Raw genomic sequence first — 18,384 nt, forward strand, 5'->3', positions numbered from 1 at the left:
AGCTTGGCAGGACATGAGGCTTCTGATGCCGCCCCACCTGCTCCGCCTCTGCTCCCAGCACGTACTCAAGAGTTTCTGGGTGAGTTTTCATTCATTTCTTTTTCCCCAGTGGCCTCCGCTCCAGGGCACAGCTGGAGGGGCATCTTGTAGCAGTTCCAGGCCCTTCCCAGTCAGAAACTGGGGCTAAGATCTTGGGAAATCCCCCTGGCTCCGGCAGCATCTAGAACGGAGGAGGGCTGAGGGTGGTTTGGCTTGGTCCGTGGCCTGTGGTGTTCAGAGCCCCGGCTGCGGGCCAGGCCCCGTGCTACGCAGTGTGCCTGCTGAATCGGGACATAGAGGGGACAGTTTACAGGGGTGTGGGCAGCCTCAGAGGGTACCAGCGGCAGCTGGCCAAGCACACGGGTCCCTCAGGGGCGCCAGGAAACTGTTACCACCCAGAACGTCCAGGGGTCTCCTGGCAGGAGTGAGAGCCACAGCAGGGCACAGCCTGGCAGGGAGGGCCAGGGGCATGGCACCTTGTTCACTACCTCTTCCACTGTAGTCCGTTCCTCTCCCACTGGCCCCATCCTGCCAGAAGCCGTGGGCAGGGAAGCCAGGGGATGCCGTCTGGAGTTGGCTTCCCCAGGGCCCAGAGTGGGTCTGGGAAGCAGAGCGGCACTCACCAGTGCACACAGTCACAGCCCATTCCACAGCCAGACACACTGAGGCCCGGAGGCCGAGCAGGCCCCGGAACAGAGGCTAGGGAATGCTCAGTGCCCTGAGCGCTGTCCTTGAGAGGAATCCTGACTTCTCGTGGTCAGAGATGGCCAGTGGCTTTGAGACCCCTTCCCTGCCCACCCCCATCAGGCACAGGCCCAGAGACGGGAGGAGGCAATTGTTTGAGGTCATGTGGCAATCGGCATGCCCAGGACTGGACTGTGGGCTCCCAAAGCCCAGGCCTGTAAAACCTCTCCTTGTTCTTGCCAAGGGAGGTGCCAGCCAGCACTCAGTGCCCTTGCAAGGCGTGGCTGGCGGACAATGGCTGGGATTCCCTCTCGGAGGCCAGGACCCTGGGGGAAGCCTGGAGTGGGGAACTGGCTGTTTCCATGCCTCTGTTTGTGTGTGCCTGGGGCCCGGGCCTCCTCCAGCTCCCCCAGGCCAGGCCTGCAGCCCCACTCCCCTCCTCTCCCCAGCCCTGGGCGCTGTCAGAGGCCCCGTTGTTTGCAGCGTGGAGTGGAAAATCCCACCCCGACCTCTTTGTGAATCATCCCGGAGTCACCCGCTCAGGCTTGGGGCCCTGGAAAGAAATGGCAGCGTTTTTCCACTGCATGGGAACAGGCAGGGGCTCGGAGCAGGGGAGAGAGGAAGGGGGCAGGGGTGGCCGCCCTCGCGCGCCCGCAAACAAAGTCAGCTCTGATGGGAAGAGTCAGGCCGGGGAGGCCTGGCCCAGGTTGGTGGAGGGAGGGCTCGGGCCAGCCCGGGGGTGGGGGCTGACATCACCAGCTGGGCCGTGGGTCCTGACTGGCACTTGGAGTCTGCTCTGCAGATGTTGTGGATGAGCTCAGACTCCAGCCTGGACGCCCCCATTTCTGGGGCAGAAGGAATGCCAAGAGGGAGTGTCCGGGCCTCTGCAGCTGTGACCCGGACCTGGGTCCAGCGAGGGAGACACACCCTGTGGAGCCTTCACTCCCCTTCACCCCTCCCTCCCCTGGGCCTTGACCTTCTCCTCTGTGAGATGGGCGTGAGCTCACGGGCCAGCTCCCACCTGATGAGCTTGGGGAGGAATTTACTCCTTCCCCGGCCTCCACAGCTCGGGCACTGCCAGTGCCGGCGACAGCCTAGGGGAACATGCAGGCTCTGCCTCTTGGTAGCTGTGTGGCCTCGGGCGGGCCACTTGCCTCTCTGTGGTTCTCTGATGAAGGCCCATGGTATCCCTGCGGGTGAGGCTCAGCCTCGGCCCCCTGCGTCTCCCCTTGCCACTCTGGGAGAATGAGGCCCAGGAGGGCCTTTTGGAAGGGGCACCTTGGGCTCTGTCCCCACCACAGCTGCGCAGGCGGGAGGCTGAGCATTCTGAGCTGGGGAGGAGCCAGGGCTTCGCCTAGCAGAAATAACAGCTAACATTTTTGGAGCATGAACTGTGTGCCAGGCCCCAGGATTAGCACTTTTTATAGATTATCTGTCGGCGTCATGCTATTCTTATCCTCATGTTACATTTATGGAAACCACAGCTCAGAGACTTGTCCAGAGTCACCAAGCTAGTGAGTGGGGGGCCCCGTAGGCCCCCCATTGGACATGCACCACCATCCACTGCTTCCACCGAAGTCAGCTGGAGAGGATGAGACCAGGCTAGCCTGGCCCCAACTCCTGAACCTGCAGAACTGGACACAGGGCCAGAGACCCTCTACTCCGCCCGTGAGCCCAGATGGAAGGAAGACAGGTGCCAGTTTGGCTAGAGGAAGCCGGGTGCTCGGAGGCGACTGGGACTTGCAGCATGTCCTGCCTCGGCCCGGGGCCCTTGCCCTGCGACCTGAGGCCTCGGTGCCCATATCTGCCTGTCTGGATCTCTGCTCTGGTTTTTATTCACGGGCGAGCAAGCGTGTGGCGTTTGCAGGCTGAGAGCCGAGGCTGCCCTGGGTGAGCTCTGGATTAATTACCAGCCAAAGCGTCCTGGGTTTTCAACACCGATTCTAACTCCGGGCAGGGAACCTGGCATCTCCTTGATGGTGATTTGAAACAAATGAATTCCCCAGGCCTCACACATCCTCGAAAGCCCTGGCATGCTTCGAAGGCTCCAGGCTCAGGTCTTCACATCAGATGCTTGGTTAAGCCTCGGTGATTCCTGTGGGGGCGGCTACCGAGCCTCACACGGGCGGAAGGAATTAACTGCACCAAGTCCCCAGCTGTTGAGTGGTAAAAGCAGGAGTCGATCAAAGGTCAGGCACAGCCTTATACAGCTTCCCTCCCCGGGTGGAAAGCAGAGCCGCCAGCCGGACAGGTGCTCCATCAGTGCCACACTTCGGGGTCAGGCCTGCCTCTTGGGGGAAGTGGGGAGCCACTCATTGTTGCTGAGCAGAGGGAGTAGCCTTGAGAGAGTGGATGGGGCTGCGTGGTGGAGGCAGTGGGGGCAGGGAGGCCAGTCTCAGGGCTGCTGTGGATTCTCGGGGTGCAGTGATGGGAGTTGGGCCAGGCTGTGGGAACGGGTAGAATCTTGTGCCAGCCACTGTGCTAAGCACTTATGGTCTCTCATTTCATCCTTGGAGTACTCAGCAAGTGGGGTCTCATCACGTCCAGCGGGCTGGAGGACCTTGCCCGAGCCCAGCAGGTGCATGGCAGTGGGGGTCTGAACCCAGGTTCATGGCTCAAAGCCTGTGCTTGGGCTCTACCTGCTGCAAAGATGCCTGGTGTGACCTTGGTCCAGTCTCTGCTCCGGCTCTGCAGAGAACTTGGCTGAGCTGAGGTCTCACACTGTTTTATTTGATCAAACTTTTGGCTGAACCCTGGGGAAAGAGAGTGATGACTCATAGCCCATTAGTTCCTTTGAGGAGCCCACGATCTGATGGGAGACACAGGCTTCTAAGCAGGCAATTCCCCAAACAATCGAGTGGTCTTTGAAAGAGAGGACTTAGCCGGCGCCGCGGCTCACTAGGCTAATCTTCCGCCTAGCAGCGCCGGCACACCGGGTTCTAGTCCCGGTTGGGGCGCCGGATTCTGTCCCGGTTGCCCCTCTTCCAGGCCAGCTCTCTGCTGTGGCCAGGGAGTGCAGTGGAGGGTGGCCCAGGTGCTTGGGCCCTGCACCCCATGGGAGACCAGGAAAAGCACCTGGCTCCTGGCTCCTGCCATCTGATCAGCGCGGTGCGCCGGCCGCAGCGCGCTGGCCGCGGCGGCCATTGGAGGGTGAACCAATGGCAAAGGAAGACCTTTCTCTCTGTCTCTCTCTCTCACTGTCCACTCTGCCTGTCAAAAAATAAAAAAAAAAAGAAAGAGAGGACTTAGGGAAAGGATCGGGAATGACTCCCTGGAGGAGGTGACAACCCGTGTTTGCTGACTGATAAAAGGCGCAGGCTAAAATGGTGGAGAAACTGCAGCTGCCCCGCGTGGCTGACCTGCCTGAAATCCCCAAGGGGCCTGAGTTCCTCAGGGCAGGGCCCCAGGGGACCCCTTTTCTCAGGCATGGGGTCTTCACCCGTGTAGCGCTGGCAGGATTGTTGAATGCTGCCACTTGGTGCTGTCTCACGCTGTTCCTGTGCTTTCTCTCCAGGGTCCCCCTGGGCTGCCTGGGCTGCCTGGCCCCCCTGGTGCCCGAGGGCCACGGGTAAGTGAACGCACGTCATCCCTCAGAGCTCTGGTTGGCCCGCACCCCATGGCTCTGCAAGTCCCAGTCCTGCTCCCTCACAGTGGGGGTGGACTTGGGGCTCTGGGGAGGGGCGGCTATGTGGATGACATGGCTTGGAACAGTGCCCCTTGAAGGCTCTCAGTGACCCAGTGGGCATCGCCATTCGCAGCCTGGGGTGGGAGAGGGATCCTGAAGCCCACACTCCCCAAATGGATGGACTTCTGTGTTTGTTCTAGAAAAAAAACTGGCCTGGGACCACATGTCCGCTGCATCTCTCTGTCCTTTTCCCCAACGCCTTCTAGGGTGGATGACAGAGACAACCAGATGGGTGGACCCTGGCTTGGGGAGCAGGGAGGACGAAGACCCCAGGCTGGGAGGGTCGCCCAGAGGCTGAGGGCAGCGTGGCATGGCTGTGGTGACCATGAGCTGGCCCAGACCTCGGAGTGACAGCAGCTGATGGGCGCTGTCCCTTTCTGCTTATCTCCGCCCCTTCCGCGGGCCCCACGGGCAAGAGTGGTCATTCTCATTTTAGGTGTGAGGGAACTATGCAGAGAATGGCAAGACCAGGACGGGAGCCCCGGGGGTGGGGGTGAGGCCTAACCTGGTGCTGGCACCCTTTGAGTCCTCGTGAAGGGAAATCTGCCTGTTTCCCAAGAGGCCCGGGGCCAGCGGCACCAGGCGTCGGTGCCCAGGCTGCATCAGCCTTCCCGCGCTGGGTGCCTGGCGAGGCCCTGGCAGAGATAACCGCCTGGGGCGTATTTTTAGCTCCGAGCCCAGCGGGTGGTTCCGGTTATGCGATTACTCCGCTCCCTGCAGGCCTGGCCCTGCGCTCCCTGGGCCCAGGGCTCTGCAGTCCGGCGTTTCCTTCTGGCTTCCAAGCCTCCAGGGAGCCTGGGTCCCGAGCTGGGGACCACAGAGGTTTCAGGAACACTGCTAGCCCGTGGGACTGTGCAGCCTGGGCCCAGGGTCAGGGTCTTCCACCTACCATCGCAGGCCCAGGCCATCAAATTCAACTCCCGACATTCCTCCGGGGCCGGGCCTCTGCGCCCTCGCTCTGGGCATGCGCTCTTCCCCGCGCATGCTCTTTTGCGAAGATCAGACGCCACGCCCCTCTGATGGCCGGCGCTGCTTTGAACGCCCGCGCCAGTGCCTCTAACGCTGTGTGTGGAACGAATCGTTTTCTCATCAAAGCTCCTGATGACCATGGGGCTGTTTCCCGGGCTGCACGTGCGTGAGCTCTTTCCATCCTGCTGGCCATTCCAGAATGGTCTTTTTATAGGTGAGGAAGCTGAGGCTGAGACAGGCTGAGGGACTCTGGGTAAAGTCGGAGTAACTGCCGGAGCCAGGCTCGAACCCAGGCAGCCTGAGCTCCCCTCCTACTATCTTAAGCATCCTTTTCCCGTCTGCTCAACGGAGCCCCTGCAGCCTGCAGAGCGGGCAGGGGTTCCGTCTCTGTCTCTTGCTCCTGGCGGGTGCGCTGAGTGAGTGCAGGGAACATCAGTAAATGCTTACTAAGAGTTTTGGTAACCACCTAGTCAGTGGTTACTAAGAGTTCTAATCTGGGCATGCAGAACATGTCCATCAAGAAGCTGCATGATCTCAGGCAAGTTGCTTCCCTCCTGCCAGCCTCAGTTTCCCCATGGTAAGACATTGCCAGGGGTCCCTGGAGTTCTGGGTGACTGCTTTTCCTGCCACGCCTGCAGGCTGTCTGCTTGCCCTACCTCCAGCATCGTCCTGTTCCTAGACTGGAAATTCCATAGATCCCCGAATTCCAAAGGTAATAGCATGCTGGCTGTAAACAGCCCCAGCTCCTCTGTGCGTAGATGGTGGCTCTGGGGTGCAGGGAGGGGTAGGCTCCCACCTGAGGTCACCCAGAGCTCCGTGCAGGCCCCTGCCCCCTCCACACACTCCCCGGCCCGTGGAGGGCCTTTGGGGAATCCCGGGCCCTCCCCCCGCCTGGCTCTCTGGGCTGCAACATTTATAGAATCAGTCTGCTTGGCTGCAGGTCAACTATGTGCCTGCACGCTGCAAAGCAGTGGCTGCAGAGGGCTGGGGAGGCGGGCTGGGGAGGCAGGAAGCCCCCACCCTCACCCTTGCAGCTGGGGTGGCTGAGCGCTCCGGCCCACCATCTGGGGGGCAGCTGGGGGCACGACTAGGGAGAGGCAGCCACCCTTGACCTTGTGCGGCCCACGCCTGGCTGTGGGGGGAGCTTGGTGCCATGGACCCCTCCTCAAACACTCCCGCCCAACCTGTGCTCAATTCCGGCTGAGCTCTGTGGCTAGACCCCCCAAAGGCCCCAGGCTGGGTGAACATCTGGGCTTTCCAGATTGCTTAGGGACCACTGGGGCCCAGGCACTCACAGGACAGATGGGGAAACCAAGGCTGGGGGTGCTGGGAGAGGTGTGGACACATCAGTCTTCCTGCGTCCTCAGTGGGCTGTCGGGGGCTGACTGTGGTAGAGGCAGCGTCCCATGGGGGTTTTCACATTCCCCAGGAGCATGCTCTCTGGACACTTCCTTCCTGGTGCCTTGGGAGAAGGGGAGGTGTTGAGGAAGAGGGAGGTATCTTGGTCGCAATGGGCCAGACAGGCTGCAGCTGGGGAACTGGAGGGGCGGAAGGAAGCAAGTTCATTCCCAACTGGCCCGATGGGTAGGGTGGGCAGGGACCAGGGCTGTGCGTCCTGAGGCTGGTGGCATCAGGGGACCAGTGGAAGCCCCTGAAGTGTCCCAGATTTTTCCTGCTACGCAAAGACCCTCACTTGAGTCTTGCCTGATTTGTAGGACTCAGCTTCGATTGCTGGGCTGCAAGACTCGAGTCCACGGCTCTTGGTAGAGAAAGTGGATCTAACAGGACCCAGCTGTCGCAGGGAGATTCGGATAAGGCCTGGGAAAATCCAGGGCTGTGAATCAGCTCTGGGTTCCATCTCACTTGGCCACAGCACTGCTGTGCGACCTTGACCGGGACTCTTGGGCTCTGGGTCTATTCTTCCCAGCTGCACGGTCTCTGGAGGACCCCTGCAAACTCAGAGCTTGGAGGAGTCTGAGGGGGGAGCTCCGACCGCCTACTGTAGCCACGGAAGGTCAAGTGCACTCTTCACTGAGCTCTGGGCTCCAAGGGCTCCTGCAAAAAGTCTGCCAAGGTCCCGAAAGAGTCCCTGGGGGAGTCGGGCCTTGGAGGCTTGGTCAGCTTCAGCTGGGCCAGGGGGATGGGAAAGACATGCCAGGTGCTGAGAGCAGAGGGAGCCCTCTATAAGAAGCGAGCTGCCCGCTGTGGTCTGAGCCCGAGGAAGCTGGGAAGGGCAGATGGGACCAGGCTGTGGGGCTGGGGGTTAAGGGCTTATGCTCTGGGGTCTCCTGGGTGACCTGAGATGGTGGCAGACCCCTGTGAGCCCTGGCTCCCTCGTCTGCTGTGAGTAGGAGGGGTGAGAGCACCCATCTGGTAGGACGGTGGGATAAAGTGGGGAGCTGTGTGCAGGGTGCTTCCTGCGGGGCGGGGCTCGAGTTGGGCCTCTTGAGCATAAGCTGAGCAGCCGGGACCTTGTGGCTGAGGCTGCCTCGGGAGAGGACGCTTGGCCAGCAGGCAGGAGGAAGGTGCCGGTGTTGGACGTGGACATGGGACAGCTCCTATCTTCTCTCATCTTTGTTTCTTTTCCCTGCTAGGGTCCTCCTGGGCCTTATGGAAATCCAGGCCTTCCTGGTCCTCCTGGAGCCAAAGTGAGTATTTCCTGTGGGGTCTGGGTGGGGTGGGGCTGCATCTGGGGACTTGTTGGGGCTCCTGCCGGGCGGCCCCCTGAGCAGCTTCCTGGAGCCGGGCCACACCAGGGAGCCTCGAGTTCTGGGTGGGAGAGATGTGGTGGGGGGAGGGCGGCTAGGATGTTACACCATCACGGGGCGGAGGTGCCAAGGGAACCTGTTGCCGAGGGAGGGCCTTGCATGTCAGACCGAGGACAGGTTTACTGGGTTTGTACTGTGTACTCCGGGGGAGAAGGACAGTGCTTCGGGGAAGTCATTGGATGCCCTGAGCAGGATGGCTGGCTGGTGGGGCCAGAGCCAAGGCCAAGAGACTAGAGGCTAGGGAGAGAGAGGAGGGTGGCCTAGGTAGGCATTGGGGTGTGAAGGAGGCAGGGCAAGGAGCGTGGTGCTGGGCAGGTGAGAGGCGGTGGCTCCCTGGTGGTAGCCTGGGTGACTGATCTGGGACTAAGACGATGGTGTCCCTGGGAAGCTGTGGGCCAGCCAGGTGCCCATCCGTCTGCACAGGGGTCTGAACTCAGGAGCACACTGAGTTGGACACAGAGCCCGAGGTTGAGGCTGGCACAGAGATGCCTTCTCCCCCAGGGAGCCCTCTTGGAATCCCCCAGTGTACTTTTCATGAGACCACAGTACAGTAGCTGGTGCTGTACTGCTGCAGGTGGACCCCAGCTGCCCAGCTCCTGGGTCATTCCTGAAGTGCAGGCTGAGGACCGGGTTGTCTGGGGTGGTGTCTTGGGTGAGAGGCTCAGGGAATGGCTGGAGATGGGGGAGGGCAGGAAGATGCTGGCATGGAAGTGGAGGGAACAGTGACTGGGCTGACCAGGAAGCTGGGCTGACCAGGAGGAGAAGAGGGGTGTGGTTTTGGAGGCTGCCCAGTCCTGCCTGTGGGGTAACCAGGTGAAGAACACCCCTGGGCTTTTGTTGGACCTGGTACAAGGTCATTGCTTTGCTAAGCCAACTGCAAGGTCAGTGGGTCATTCACCGATTGCCCTACCCCACCTCCACTCCCCCAGCCCAGCATTGGTGGCCAGAGCCCGCCACTATAGCCCACCACTGTCGGTTTATCTTCTGGTATTCATGGGACACCTGCTGTGTGTCGTTGTCAGAGAAGGCAGCCCCTCAGGGCCTGCGCAGGTGGCACGGAGCCTGCCCTTGGTCAGGCTGTGCTGTCATCCGCATAGCATTGTCTCCACTCTCGGGAGCTTTTACAGCTTTGTGGGATGAAAATTCACCCGCCAGCCTTGAGGATAGGAGAGGCAGGCTGGTGGAGGAGGGTCAGGAGAGGGAGAAAGAGCAAAGTCTGGGAGTGAAAGGTCACAGGGTCCAGGTGACCTGCCGGGGACCCTCAGCAGTGCCAGGGCGGTACATTGGATCCTGGGATCCGTCAGCCAGACAAGCTTTGTACGGGCCCCACAGCAGGTACAGGCCAGAGCCAGGCTGCAATGGACTCTCCCTCCCCAGAGCCCAAGGCTGCACCCAGATACCACATGCTTGTGGATGCCACACTCACATGAGGTGAGAAGAGGGCTTATCAGTTCCCACATGGGGTCAAGATCAAGGACTCCGAGGAGGCAGAGAGGCCGGAGCCTGGGAAGGCCAGGTGGCCAGAGCTCAGGGTTGAGTCCCTGGGTGGATTCACTCGTCCGCTGGCTGCGGAGTTGCAGCTTGAGGAGAGCATGGTGGTGGGGGCACAGACCCTGCAGCCCGAGGGCCCAAGAGTCGAATCAAGACTCAGTCACCTCCTAGTTCTGTGATGGCAAGAAAATCATTTGGGGGTCCCTTGCCTCAGTTTCCTCATCTGGAAATTGGAGTCATCAGTGCAGTGCCTCTTTGGGTTGTCCTGAGGAGTAGCAGTCGCTCTGTGACTGGTGCTGGGCTGTGGGCAGTGCTACTTAAGGGCCAGGGGTCAGCATGTGCAAGGTGCTGGGGGCAAGAGGTGCACAGACAGGCACGGCCCCTTCCCTTGCAGAGTGTGCAGGCCAGCAAGCAAGCAAGAGAAGGAAGCCAGTCATGCCCATAAATGTAGAACCATGATGGGGGGAGGGTTTGGGGGCTCTGAGTGAGAGGCCCAGTGTGCTGGAAACCTGACAAGGGGCCGGCCTTGTGGCACAATGGGTTAAGCTGTCACCTGCAATGCCATCATCCCCTGTGAGCGCTGGTTCAAGTCCTTGCTGCTCCACTTCTGATCCAGCTCCCTGATGATGCACCTGGGAAGACAATGAAGGATAGCCTGAGCACTTGGGCCCCTGCCACTGACATGGGGGACCCAGACGGTGTTAAAGGCTCCTGGCTTGGGTCTGGCCCAGTCTTGGCCTTTGCAGGCATTGGGGGAGTGAACCAGTAGATGGAATATCTCTCTTTCTCTCTCCCTCTCGCTGTAACTCTGCCTTTCAAATAAACCAATACATCCTTTGAAAAAAAAAAAAAAGAAGATACCTGATGTCTGGCAGGTTAGAGACCCCTTCCTCAGGGAGGTTGAACCTGGATCTAAAGTGCAGGGGGCACCTGGGCGAGGGGGCAGGAGGAGACGGGGGAGGGCAGCAGGCCTGGTAGTGGGTGACGGTTGGGTTTTTGGACTTCATCCGAAGAGCAGCGCAGGAGACAGGACAAGGACTGAGCGGAGGTGCCTCGCACAGGTGAGGGGTGCTGAGGCTGCTGCAGGTGGCTGGGAAGCAGGGTGTGGTCATGGCCAAGGGAGGCCACAGTGCTCCAGTGGGGGTGCTGGTGCTGAATGTGGTGGGGCCAGGTGGGCCACGGAGCTGAAGTGAGGTGAGGAGCCCCAGGCTGCGTGCACCCGGGCTGTCCGGTCCTCCCGGTGTTGGGTCACGTGTGTGGGTGTGGAGCCGCCTTGCCCAGGCTGGTGTCCCGTAAGTTACTTTGTGTTTCTACCACATGGGTTTTAGTGGCTGCATGGCATTCTGTTGGCATTGGCATCCCGGGCTTCTTATAACCTATGCCTTTTAAAAAAGCCACTTCCTTTTTAAACTAATATACAAATAAGATCTTGTTCTTTAAAAGATTTATTTATTTATTTGAAAGGCAGAGTTACAGAGAGGCAGAGGCAGAGAGAGAGAGAAAGGTCTTCTATCCGCTGGTTCACTCCCCAAATGGCCACAATGGCCAGAGCTGTGACAATCCGAAGCCAGGAGCCAGGAGCTTCTTCCAGGTTTCCCCTGCAGGTGCAGGGGCCCGAGGACTTGGGCCCCTTCTTGGCCATCTTCTACCACTTTCCCAGGCCATAGCAGAGAGCTGGAGTGGAAGTGGAGCAGCAGGGACTTGAACCGGCACCCATATGGGATGCTGGCACTGCAGACCAGGGCTTTAACCTGCTGCGCCACAGCGCTAGCCCCAGAAATAAGATCTTGAAGAATGTTAGCATATATAAATGTAGCGTTCTTTGTAGCTACTTCATTAGGATGGATTCCTATATATAGAATCGCCAGAGTAGATTCAGGGGCCCTTGTGCCTGAGTTTGAACACTGGCTCCACCACTTGCTGGCTCTGTGACTTTGGGCAAGTTATATAAACTTGCAGGGATGGTGATTGGTCCTCTCCTACAAGATTGTCCTGAAGATGAAGCTAAATGTGTGTGTGTGTGTGTGTGTATCTCAAGACACGTGTATGTATGCATGCATATGGGCACCTGCATGTGGGTAATTTATAGCATGCTTTGCATGTAGGAGCTCTGTGAGTGTTGAGGTATTTAATCACCAACTGCCGTCTAGCAAGGCTGACCTGATTCATGCTGCTGCTAACGTTAGAGAACAATGTGTTAGAAAGAAAATCATTCATTGTTTTGGTATTTTTTTTTTTTTTTTGACATGCAGAGTTAGTGAGAGAGAGAGATAGATAGATAGAAAGGTCTTCCTCCCTTTGGTTCACCTCCCAAATGGCTGCTACGGCCAGCGCGCTGCGCCAATCCAAAGCCAGGAGCCAGGTGCTTCCTCCTGGTCTCCCATGCTGGTGCAGGACCCAAGGACTTGGGCCATCCTCCACTGCACTCCCTGGCCACAGCAGAGAGCTGGCCTGGAAGAGGGGCAACCGGGACAGAACCGGCACCCCAACCGGGACTAGAACCCGGGGTGCCGGCGCCGCAGGCGGAGGATTGGCCTAGTGAGCCGCGGCACCTTCCGAAAATCATTCATTGTTGTGTTCACCCCTTCCTTGACCGTCCCACAGGGGTGGGGATATCCAGCCCCCGCCTGGGAAATCCTTTTGTCTGGCCCTGCCGCTGCAACCAGGCGGGACTCAAGATTCAGCAAACCTGTAGCAGCTTATGTTTCAGTTGATCATTTGGTGTGGCCCGTGAGTGATGTTAGAAATACCCGGATGGCCCTTGGCAGAAAAAAAGGTTCTGTACCCCTGAGAGATGAATGTGTTTCTCATGTCTGTTTTCCATTTTTACTTAACCATTTATGAATTGGTTTCTTTTTGATTTTGGCATGTTGTCCCATGTTACCGATTTGTAGAAATCATTCCTATTTATATATTAAGGTTATGAAAGCCTCACCTACCTTACAAATGTTTTCCAGATTATTGTTTGTCTATTAAGAGTATTGTGATGACTTTCAACCAGTGCTAGTGTTATGCATCCTTTTTTGTTTTAGATTTATTTATTTATTTGAAAGGCAGAGTTACAGACAGACAGAGACAGAGACAGAGAGATCTTCCATCTGCTGGTTTATTCCCCAAATGGCTGCAACTGTGGGCGGTGGGACAGGCTTAAGCCAGGTGCCAGGAGCCAGGAGCCAGGAGCTTCATCCGGTTCTCCCACGTGCATGGCAGGGGCCCAAGCACTTGAGGTATCTTCTGCTGCTTTTCCCAGGCACATTTTTGTTAGCAGGGAGCTGGATCAGAAGTGGAGTAGCCTGGACTGGAATCAGTGCCCATTTGGGATGTCAGCATCATCGGTGGTGGCATTACTCACTGTACCACAGTACCAGCCCATATTATTTCTACTTTAAAAAAAAGGAGTATATGGGGAACATTTATTCCTGGTTGTTTCATAATATCATTTGCATCCTTAAGAATTTTTTAAATTTCTTTCTTTTTTTTTTTTGTAATATTTATTTGAAAGGAAGAGTGACAGAGAGAGGCAGAGAAAGAAAGAGAGCTTTCATCTGTTGATTCATTCACTCCCAAAATGGCCATGCCATTCGGGGCTGAGCCAGGCTGACGCCTGGAGCCAGGTACTCCATTCGGGTCTCCCACCCGGGTGCAGGGGTCCGAATCCTTTGCCATCTTCCGCTCCTTTCCTAGGCGCCTTAGTAGGGAGAGGATTGGAAGTCGGGGACCCGAACCTGTGCTCCAGGATGAGGTCCAGCATCGCAGGTGGCGGCTTACTTGCTTTGCCACAACACCATCCGCACCCTTGGCAATTTTAAACCATCTGAAATGAATCTTGATTGGGGTTCGGGGGTATGAAGTAGGCGCTAGCACTATTCCCTCCCACCCCAGGGAGTTAGCCAGTTATTAAGCAACCTTTCCCCCAGTGACTGTCATGTGGCAGAGCAGGGTCTGTGTCAAGCCATTCCATCGTGTCTCATTGCTCTGCTGTAGATCTGCATTCTAGTAAAGTTCTCTTTTATGTGGCTTTTACTTTCCTTGTCTCCCCTCCCCTCTTCTTTTAAAATATTTCTGGCTGTTTTTTTCCATCAAATGAACTTTATTGCCATCTTACCAATTTCCTTTAAGGAAAAAAAAAAAAAAACCTCTTGAGATTTTTATTGGAATTGTATTAAATGTAGATACAAATTTGTGAAGAATTCGTATCTTTAAAACATTACATTTTCCTGTCTACAAAGAGCAAGTCTTCCCATTTGGTTGAGTTTTTGAATGTTACCTTAGTAAACCTTTTATAGGTTTTATTGCATAAGCCCTGCATGTTCCTTATTAAGCTCATACTCAGAAATTTGATATTTTTGTTGCTGTCGGGAATCGAATATTCTTCCCCCCTTATGTTTCCTTGCTGGCTCTCAGCTATTGAGTTTTGTATTTCTGTGCTTTCTGTGATTAATTTATAACTTTCCCCCTTCCTGAGTTATCTTATTCGTTCTAATAGTATTTCAGTTAGTTTCCTGGATTGTCTATGCTCTGGCACTCATATTATTTGCCAAGAAAGGCTTCCTTGTGCCTCCTTTCCCTCAAAGGTTAGCGGTTCCTATTTATGTTTCCTGCCTTATTGCTTTGGCCAGCAGCTCTAAACCCGTGAAACAGTCACAGTGATAGAGGGAATCCAGCAGCTCTTCGGAAGACATTCTGGGGCCGGATCTGACCCCATCCCGGCCCTCCCGAGGGCTCTCAAGGCTCTGTTCGCTCACTTGTGAGCTCTGAGTATGTCAGGCTTCCTGGAGACCAGGCCCTGCTGTGTGTTCGAGGCCAGCGATGACGGGGGTAGGAGGCATGCAGCCCAGAACGCCCCGTCCTCTGCGGTCTGCTCCTCCTCCGTCTCAGCAGCTCTCTGGGCCTCCAGCACCTGGAGCGCCCTCTCTCCTCCTCCTTTCAACCCTGCGTGCAGGAAAGCAGCTCAGCACAGTTCTATTCCTGCTGCGCTCTCCGCACTTAGGATGTGGAACGGGTCTGCCCACCTGTCTCCTCCCGTCGCAGCCCACTGGCTGCTCCAGGCAGCACCCGCCCTTCCCCACTCAGAGAAGGGCAGTGGTTTGCTCACAGCCACACGAGCTCGTTGGTTGGCGACCAGATTCTTGTCCTGGCCACGGTATAAGTGTCTTCCTTGTATCACTCCTGGGGGAGTTTGCAGGGGTCTGGCTAGGGAGACAGACAGTCTTCTCCATCCCGGAAGTCGTCCCTTCACCGGGACAGGAGTACCTCGAGCCTCCACGTCACTGTCACTGCTCCATGGGTCTGCCCTCCATCTGGGGAAGGCTCTCCCCGCCGCCTCCTGCCCTGTGCTGTCACTCCAGGGTGTGTTGCAATGTCAGGATCTTGGGCTCAGGACCCAGGCTGCCTGCCTGATCCTGGACAGGTGACTGATCCTTGCTATGCCTTCACTTCCTCTTCTGCAAGACAGGGTTAGTGATGGTTGCCAACTCTTGGACGTGAAGGATTAAATGAGTAACACTGATTTCTCCTTCAGAAATTCCCCGTAGACGTAGGCCTGTCTCGGCCTCTGCCCTGGTCTTCCTGTGTTCATCCTGGAACTTGGCTTGTAGTAGCTGTTTGATCAATGCTGTCCCCATTGGTGGTATGCTTGGGCAGGGTTTGTGTTCAGAGCACTGGGCTGGCTGGTGAGAATGCAGAGAGAAACCCATAAATTCCTAAAATGCCCCTGGGAAAGAAAAGGACCTGGGCAAGGGAGCAAATCTGTCATCTCTTTGGGACTCGGTTTTGCCTTTGTGTAAAATCACAGAGTGGGAGGCACCAAGAGCCACCCCTGCAAGCTGCCTGAGCCCAGCTCCTCCTGCAGCTGCTGACCGAGGTGGGCCAGGGTGGTGAGGAGAAGCTGCTGTCCTTTTTTGGCCATTGGAATTCTCGGTAGCCCTGGGCCTGGTCTTGCGCCATGGACATAAAAGGCATGGAGCTGGACTCGTGAACAGTGTGGGTGAGAGAGTGGCGGCGAGGGGCAGCTGCGTTGCCAGGTAGGGCCCAGAGGCAGCCCCTGCAGAAGTGACCTGGGGAGCCCAGGTACACTGGCTGGAGTTCTGGGGGGCCCACTGAGGAAGGGCTGGCCTGCTGGGGCCTAGAGCCTTGGGAGAAGTAACCAGGCTCCCCATTTGCAAATGAGAGCCAGGGGACCTATCTGCCCCTGACCTGCCAGGTCAGCCCAGGCTGGGACTGCAGCTTCCCAGAGCCCCAGTCCTGTCCTGCATAGGCACAGGTGGGTGATGTGAGGACTACAGGAACTGGTGCAGAGAGCGCCCCTAGCGTGGTACCTGTGCGTAGCAGGTGGGCAGCGAAAGGGCGTTCCTTTCCCTCTCCTCGCTCTGTCCGGCTCCAGAGGCACTGATTTCAGGAGCAGAGTGGCCACGTCAGGGTTCGGAAGGGCCAAGTTCTGATGAAAAGAAGAACCCACTGGGAATTCGTTCCAGCTGGGCCACACCAGCCCCCTGCCTGTATCACAGCCATTGTCCCAGTGCCTAGCAGCCTGGGGAACCAGCGTGTGTGTGTGTGTGTGTGTGTGTGTATGTGTGTGTGGTGTGTGTGTGTGGTTGTGTGGGTGCTCACACATCTGCACCCCATTTTAGAAGTGAGGAAACAGAGGCTCCGAGAGACAGAGAGAGAGAGAGAGAGGTCCCACTGAGAGTCCGTGGCACCCCAGGACTTCTGACTTTGAACCCCACTGAGGCAGGGACGGGAGGGACGGAAACAGGGATTAAGAGCTCTTAGGAGGTGACATCGGGGTGGACCGACTTTCCAACGGGCTACTTCTTCAGTAACTCAGGCAGTTTTGGCCTGCAGAGCGCCCCAGCCCTGGGGGAGATGTGGCTGCAGTCCCAGCTCACAGGGGCCCCTCCCACATGCTGGACGGGGAGTGCTTGCCTGTGCCCGGTTACACTGCATGTTTCAACCCCTCGGGTCTCAGGATTCCTGGAACCCAAGTCTGAAAGGTAGAAGTTCAGGGCTTCATCTTGGGGCCTTAGCTCCTTTCCTGGCCCCTGCCTAGTTTCCCCCAGTGAATCAGGAGGGTCATCACACTTCCCTGGCCCGTGTCATCAGCCACTTGTGGGAAAGCGGCAGGCAAGCGACACCGCCACCTGCTGTGGCCTCAGGTAATGAGAGAGCAAGGGGTGGCCATCCGTGCTCTGAAAGCCGGAAGGGCTCAGTGAGCTTTCAGATGCCCCTCTCAGAAGCTGCCTGCGAGGAGCCAGTCCCAGCCACACGCGCAGGCGAGAACTGCTCACCTGTGGGCCAGGCCCAGAGCTCTCCTGGTGGGCAGCACCTGTTTAGGGCTTGACTAATGATGGCTGGGCATGATTTTCTAGCTGGGGATGGTGACCCAAGCTGAGGACTGGCCGCTGGACGTGCAGAAGTGGCTGGCCTGGGTCTGGGGACAGAGTCGGGGACCCTCTGTGTGGGTTTGGCTGTTGCAGGAGAGCAAAGTCAGGACAGGATGGCCGGGGCCAGGTAGCAGAAGAGGTGGGACACACCAGAAGGAGGGGTTTGGACCTTGTCGTCATGTGGTCATTGCGGAGCCATGGCAGGTGTCAGAGGATGGGAGTGATGATGGCAGGTGTGAGTGGGGACGGGTGGGAAGGCACTTAGTTGGGGAGTAGGGCTTCCTGCAGAGGCTGTGGGGAGACATCGGCTCTAGGTGACGTGGTGGCCAAAGTGGAATTGTTTTTGTTTCAGGGACAGAAAGGGGACCCGGGGCTGTCACCAGGAAAGGCCCATGATGGGGCCAAGGTAGGTTCCAGGGCCCCAGTGTACAGGGAAGAGGGGGCGTGGAGGGCAGAGAACGTGGCACAGGCTGTGGCCGGCTGCCCTGGCCCAGGGGGTGTTTGGAGAGGTCAGGGTGTGCTTTGACCTGCCCCTTGAAGCCCTTTGGGCTCGCCCAGCCCCAAAGCCACGGTCATCAAAGCTGCCTTCTTCCTGGGGTGCAGCCAGCACACCCGCTGGCGATGCGGTCTCCAACACATACCTTGAGTGTTGTCCTTCTGCTGAACGCACTGCGAGAGTTCCTGTGGGGCCTGCTTGTTGACCGGGAGCATCCAGAAGTTTCTTGGTAGCCTGGGCTCAGGGGGCTTCCAGCAGGTCCCCCTGTAGTGGTTAATTGCAGCAGCAATACCATGGCTATGTCGAGGGGGGGATGGGAATGGGCTGGTGATGCAGGGCCCAGCAGAAACCTCGTCCACCAAAGAGAAGACACTTCGGCTAAAGGACTCCATCCATTCATGATGCGTCTACCCAGTACATGGAGCAAGGGCGCTGGGGAGTGGGTGGGGAGAGGGGAGCCCAGCACCCCACATGAGGTCACCCGGCATCTCACTCGGGCTGTCTGGCCTCCCTCTGGCCATGGCCAAAGAGCCCCCCAGTACAGAGAACACGCTGCTCTTCTCGGGTCCCATGCCAGCGCACGAGCACGTGGCTACTGCCCGGGACTTCCCAAAGACACCAGGAGCTCACCGCTTCGTGTTCTCACTGCAAACACGCACTGGGTGACCCAGGCTGGTGGCCCTGGCCAGCAGCGGGAGCAGAGGGAGCACTGATTGGCACAGCACCGCTGTATGGCTGTCAGGCTCAGCTTCAGTATGGGAACCTGTTCTCCACGTGGATGCCTCTGCACAAGCCTGGGAGTGGGCTGGGGACCCTGCGTGACTTCTGCTCTCACTCCACCGGGTGGCTCCTGGGTCTCCTCTGAGGCCC

General features: G+C 57.7%; 1 protein-coding gene and 1 long non-coding RNA gene across 5 annotated transcripts in view; one reads left to right on the forward strand and one right to left on the reverse strand.

The window, feature by feature from the left end:
• Positions 1 to 18,384, forward strand: part of COL27A1 (collagen type XXVII alpha 1 chain) — a 130,274-nt gene that overhangs the window by 15,697 nt on the left and 96,193 nt on the right. For 3 of the 4 annotated variants that reach the window (XM_051842706.2, XM_051842708.2, XM_051842719.2), the window contains exons 4-6: positions 4,238 to 4,291; positions 7,972 to 8,025; positions 17,371 to 17,424. In XM_051842706.2, coding sequence (XP_051698666.1) covers positions 4,238 to 4,291; positions 7,972 to 8,025; positions 17,371 to 17,424 — 162 coding nt within the window. The remainder of the gene's footprint in view (positions 1 to 4,237; positions 4,292 to 7,971; positions 8,026 to 17,370; positions 17,425 to 18,384) is intronic. The other variant, XM_051842716.2, reaches the window with a different exon arrangement.
• Positions 1,699 to 5,396, reverse strand: LOC103352031 (uncharacterized). Its single transcript, XR_007918203.2, has 3 exons — positions 5,298 to 5,396; positions 3,363 to 3,476; positions 1,699 to 2,879 (listed from the first exon to the last, which is right to left on the reverse strand). It is a non-coding gene; the product is annotated as an uncharacterized lncRNA (long non-coding RNA).

The sequence above is a fragment of the Oryctolagus cuniculus genome, chromosome 1 (assembly GCF_964237555.1).
Source record: "Oryctolagus cuniculus chromosome 1, mOryCun1.1, whole genome shotgun sequence".
NCBI lineage: Eukaryota > Metazoa > Chordata > Mammalia > Lagomorpha > Leporidae > Oryctolagus > Oryctolagus cuniculus.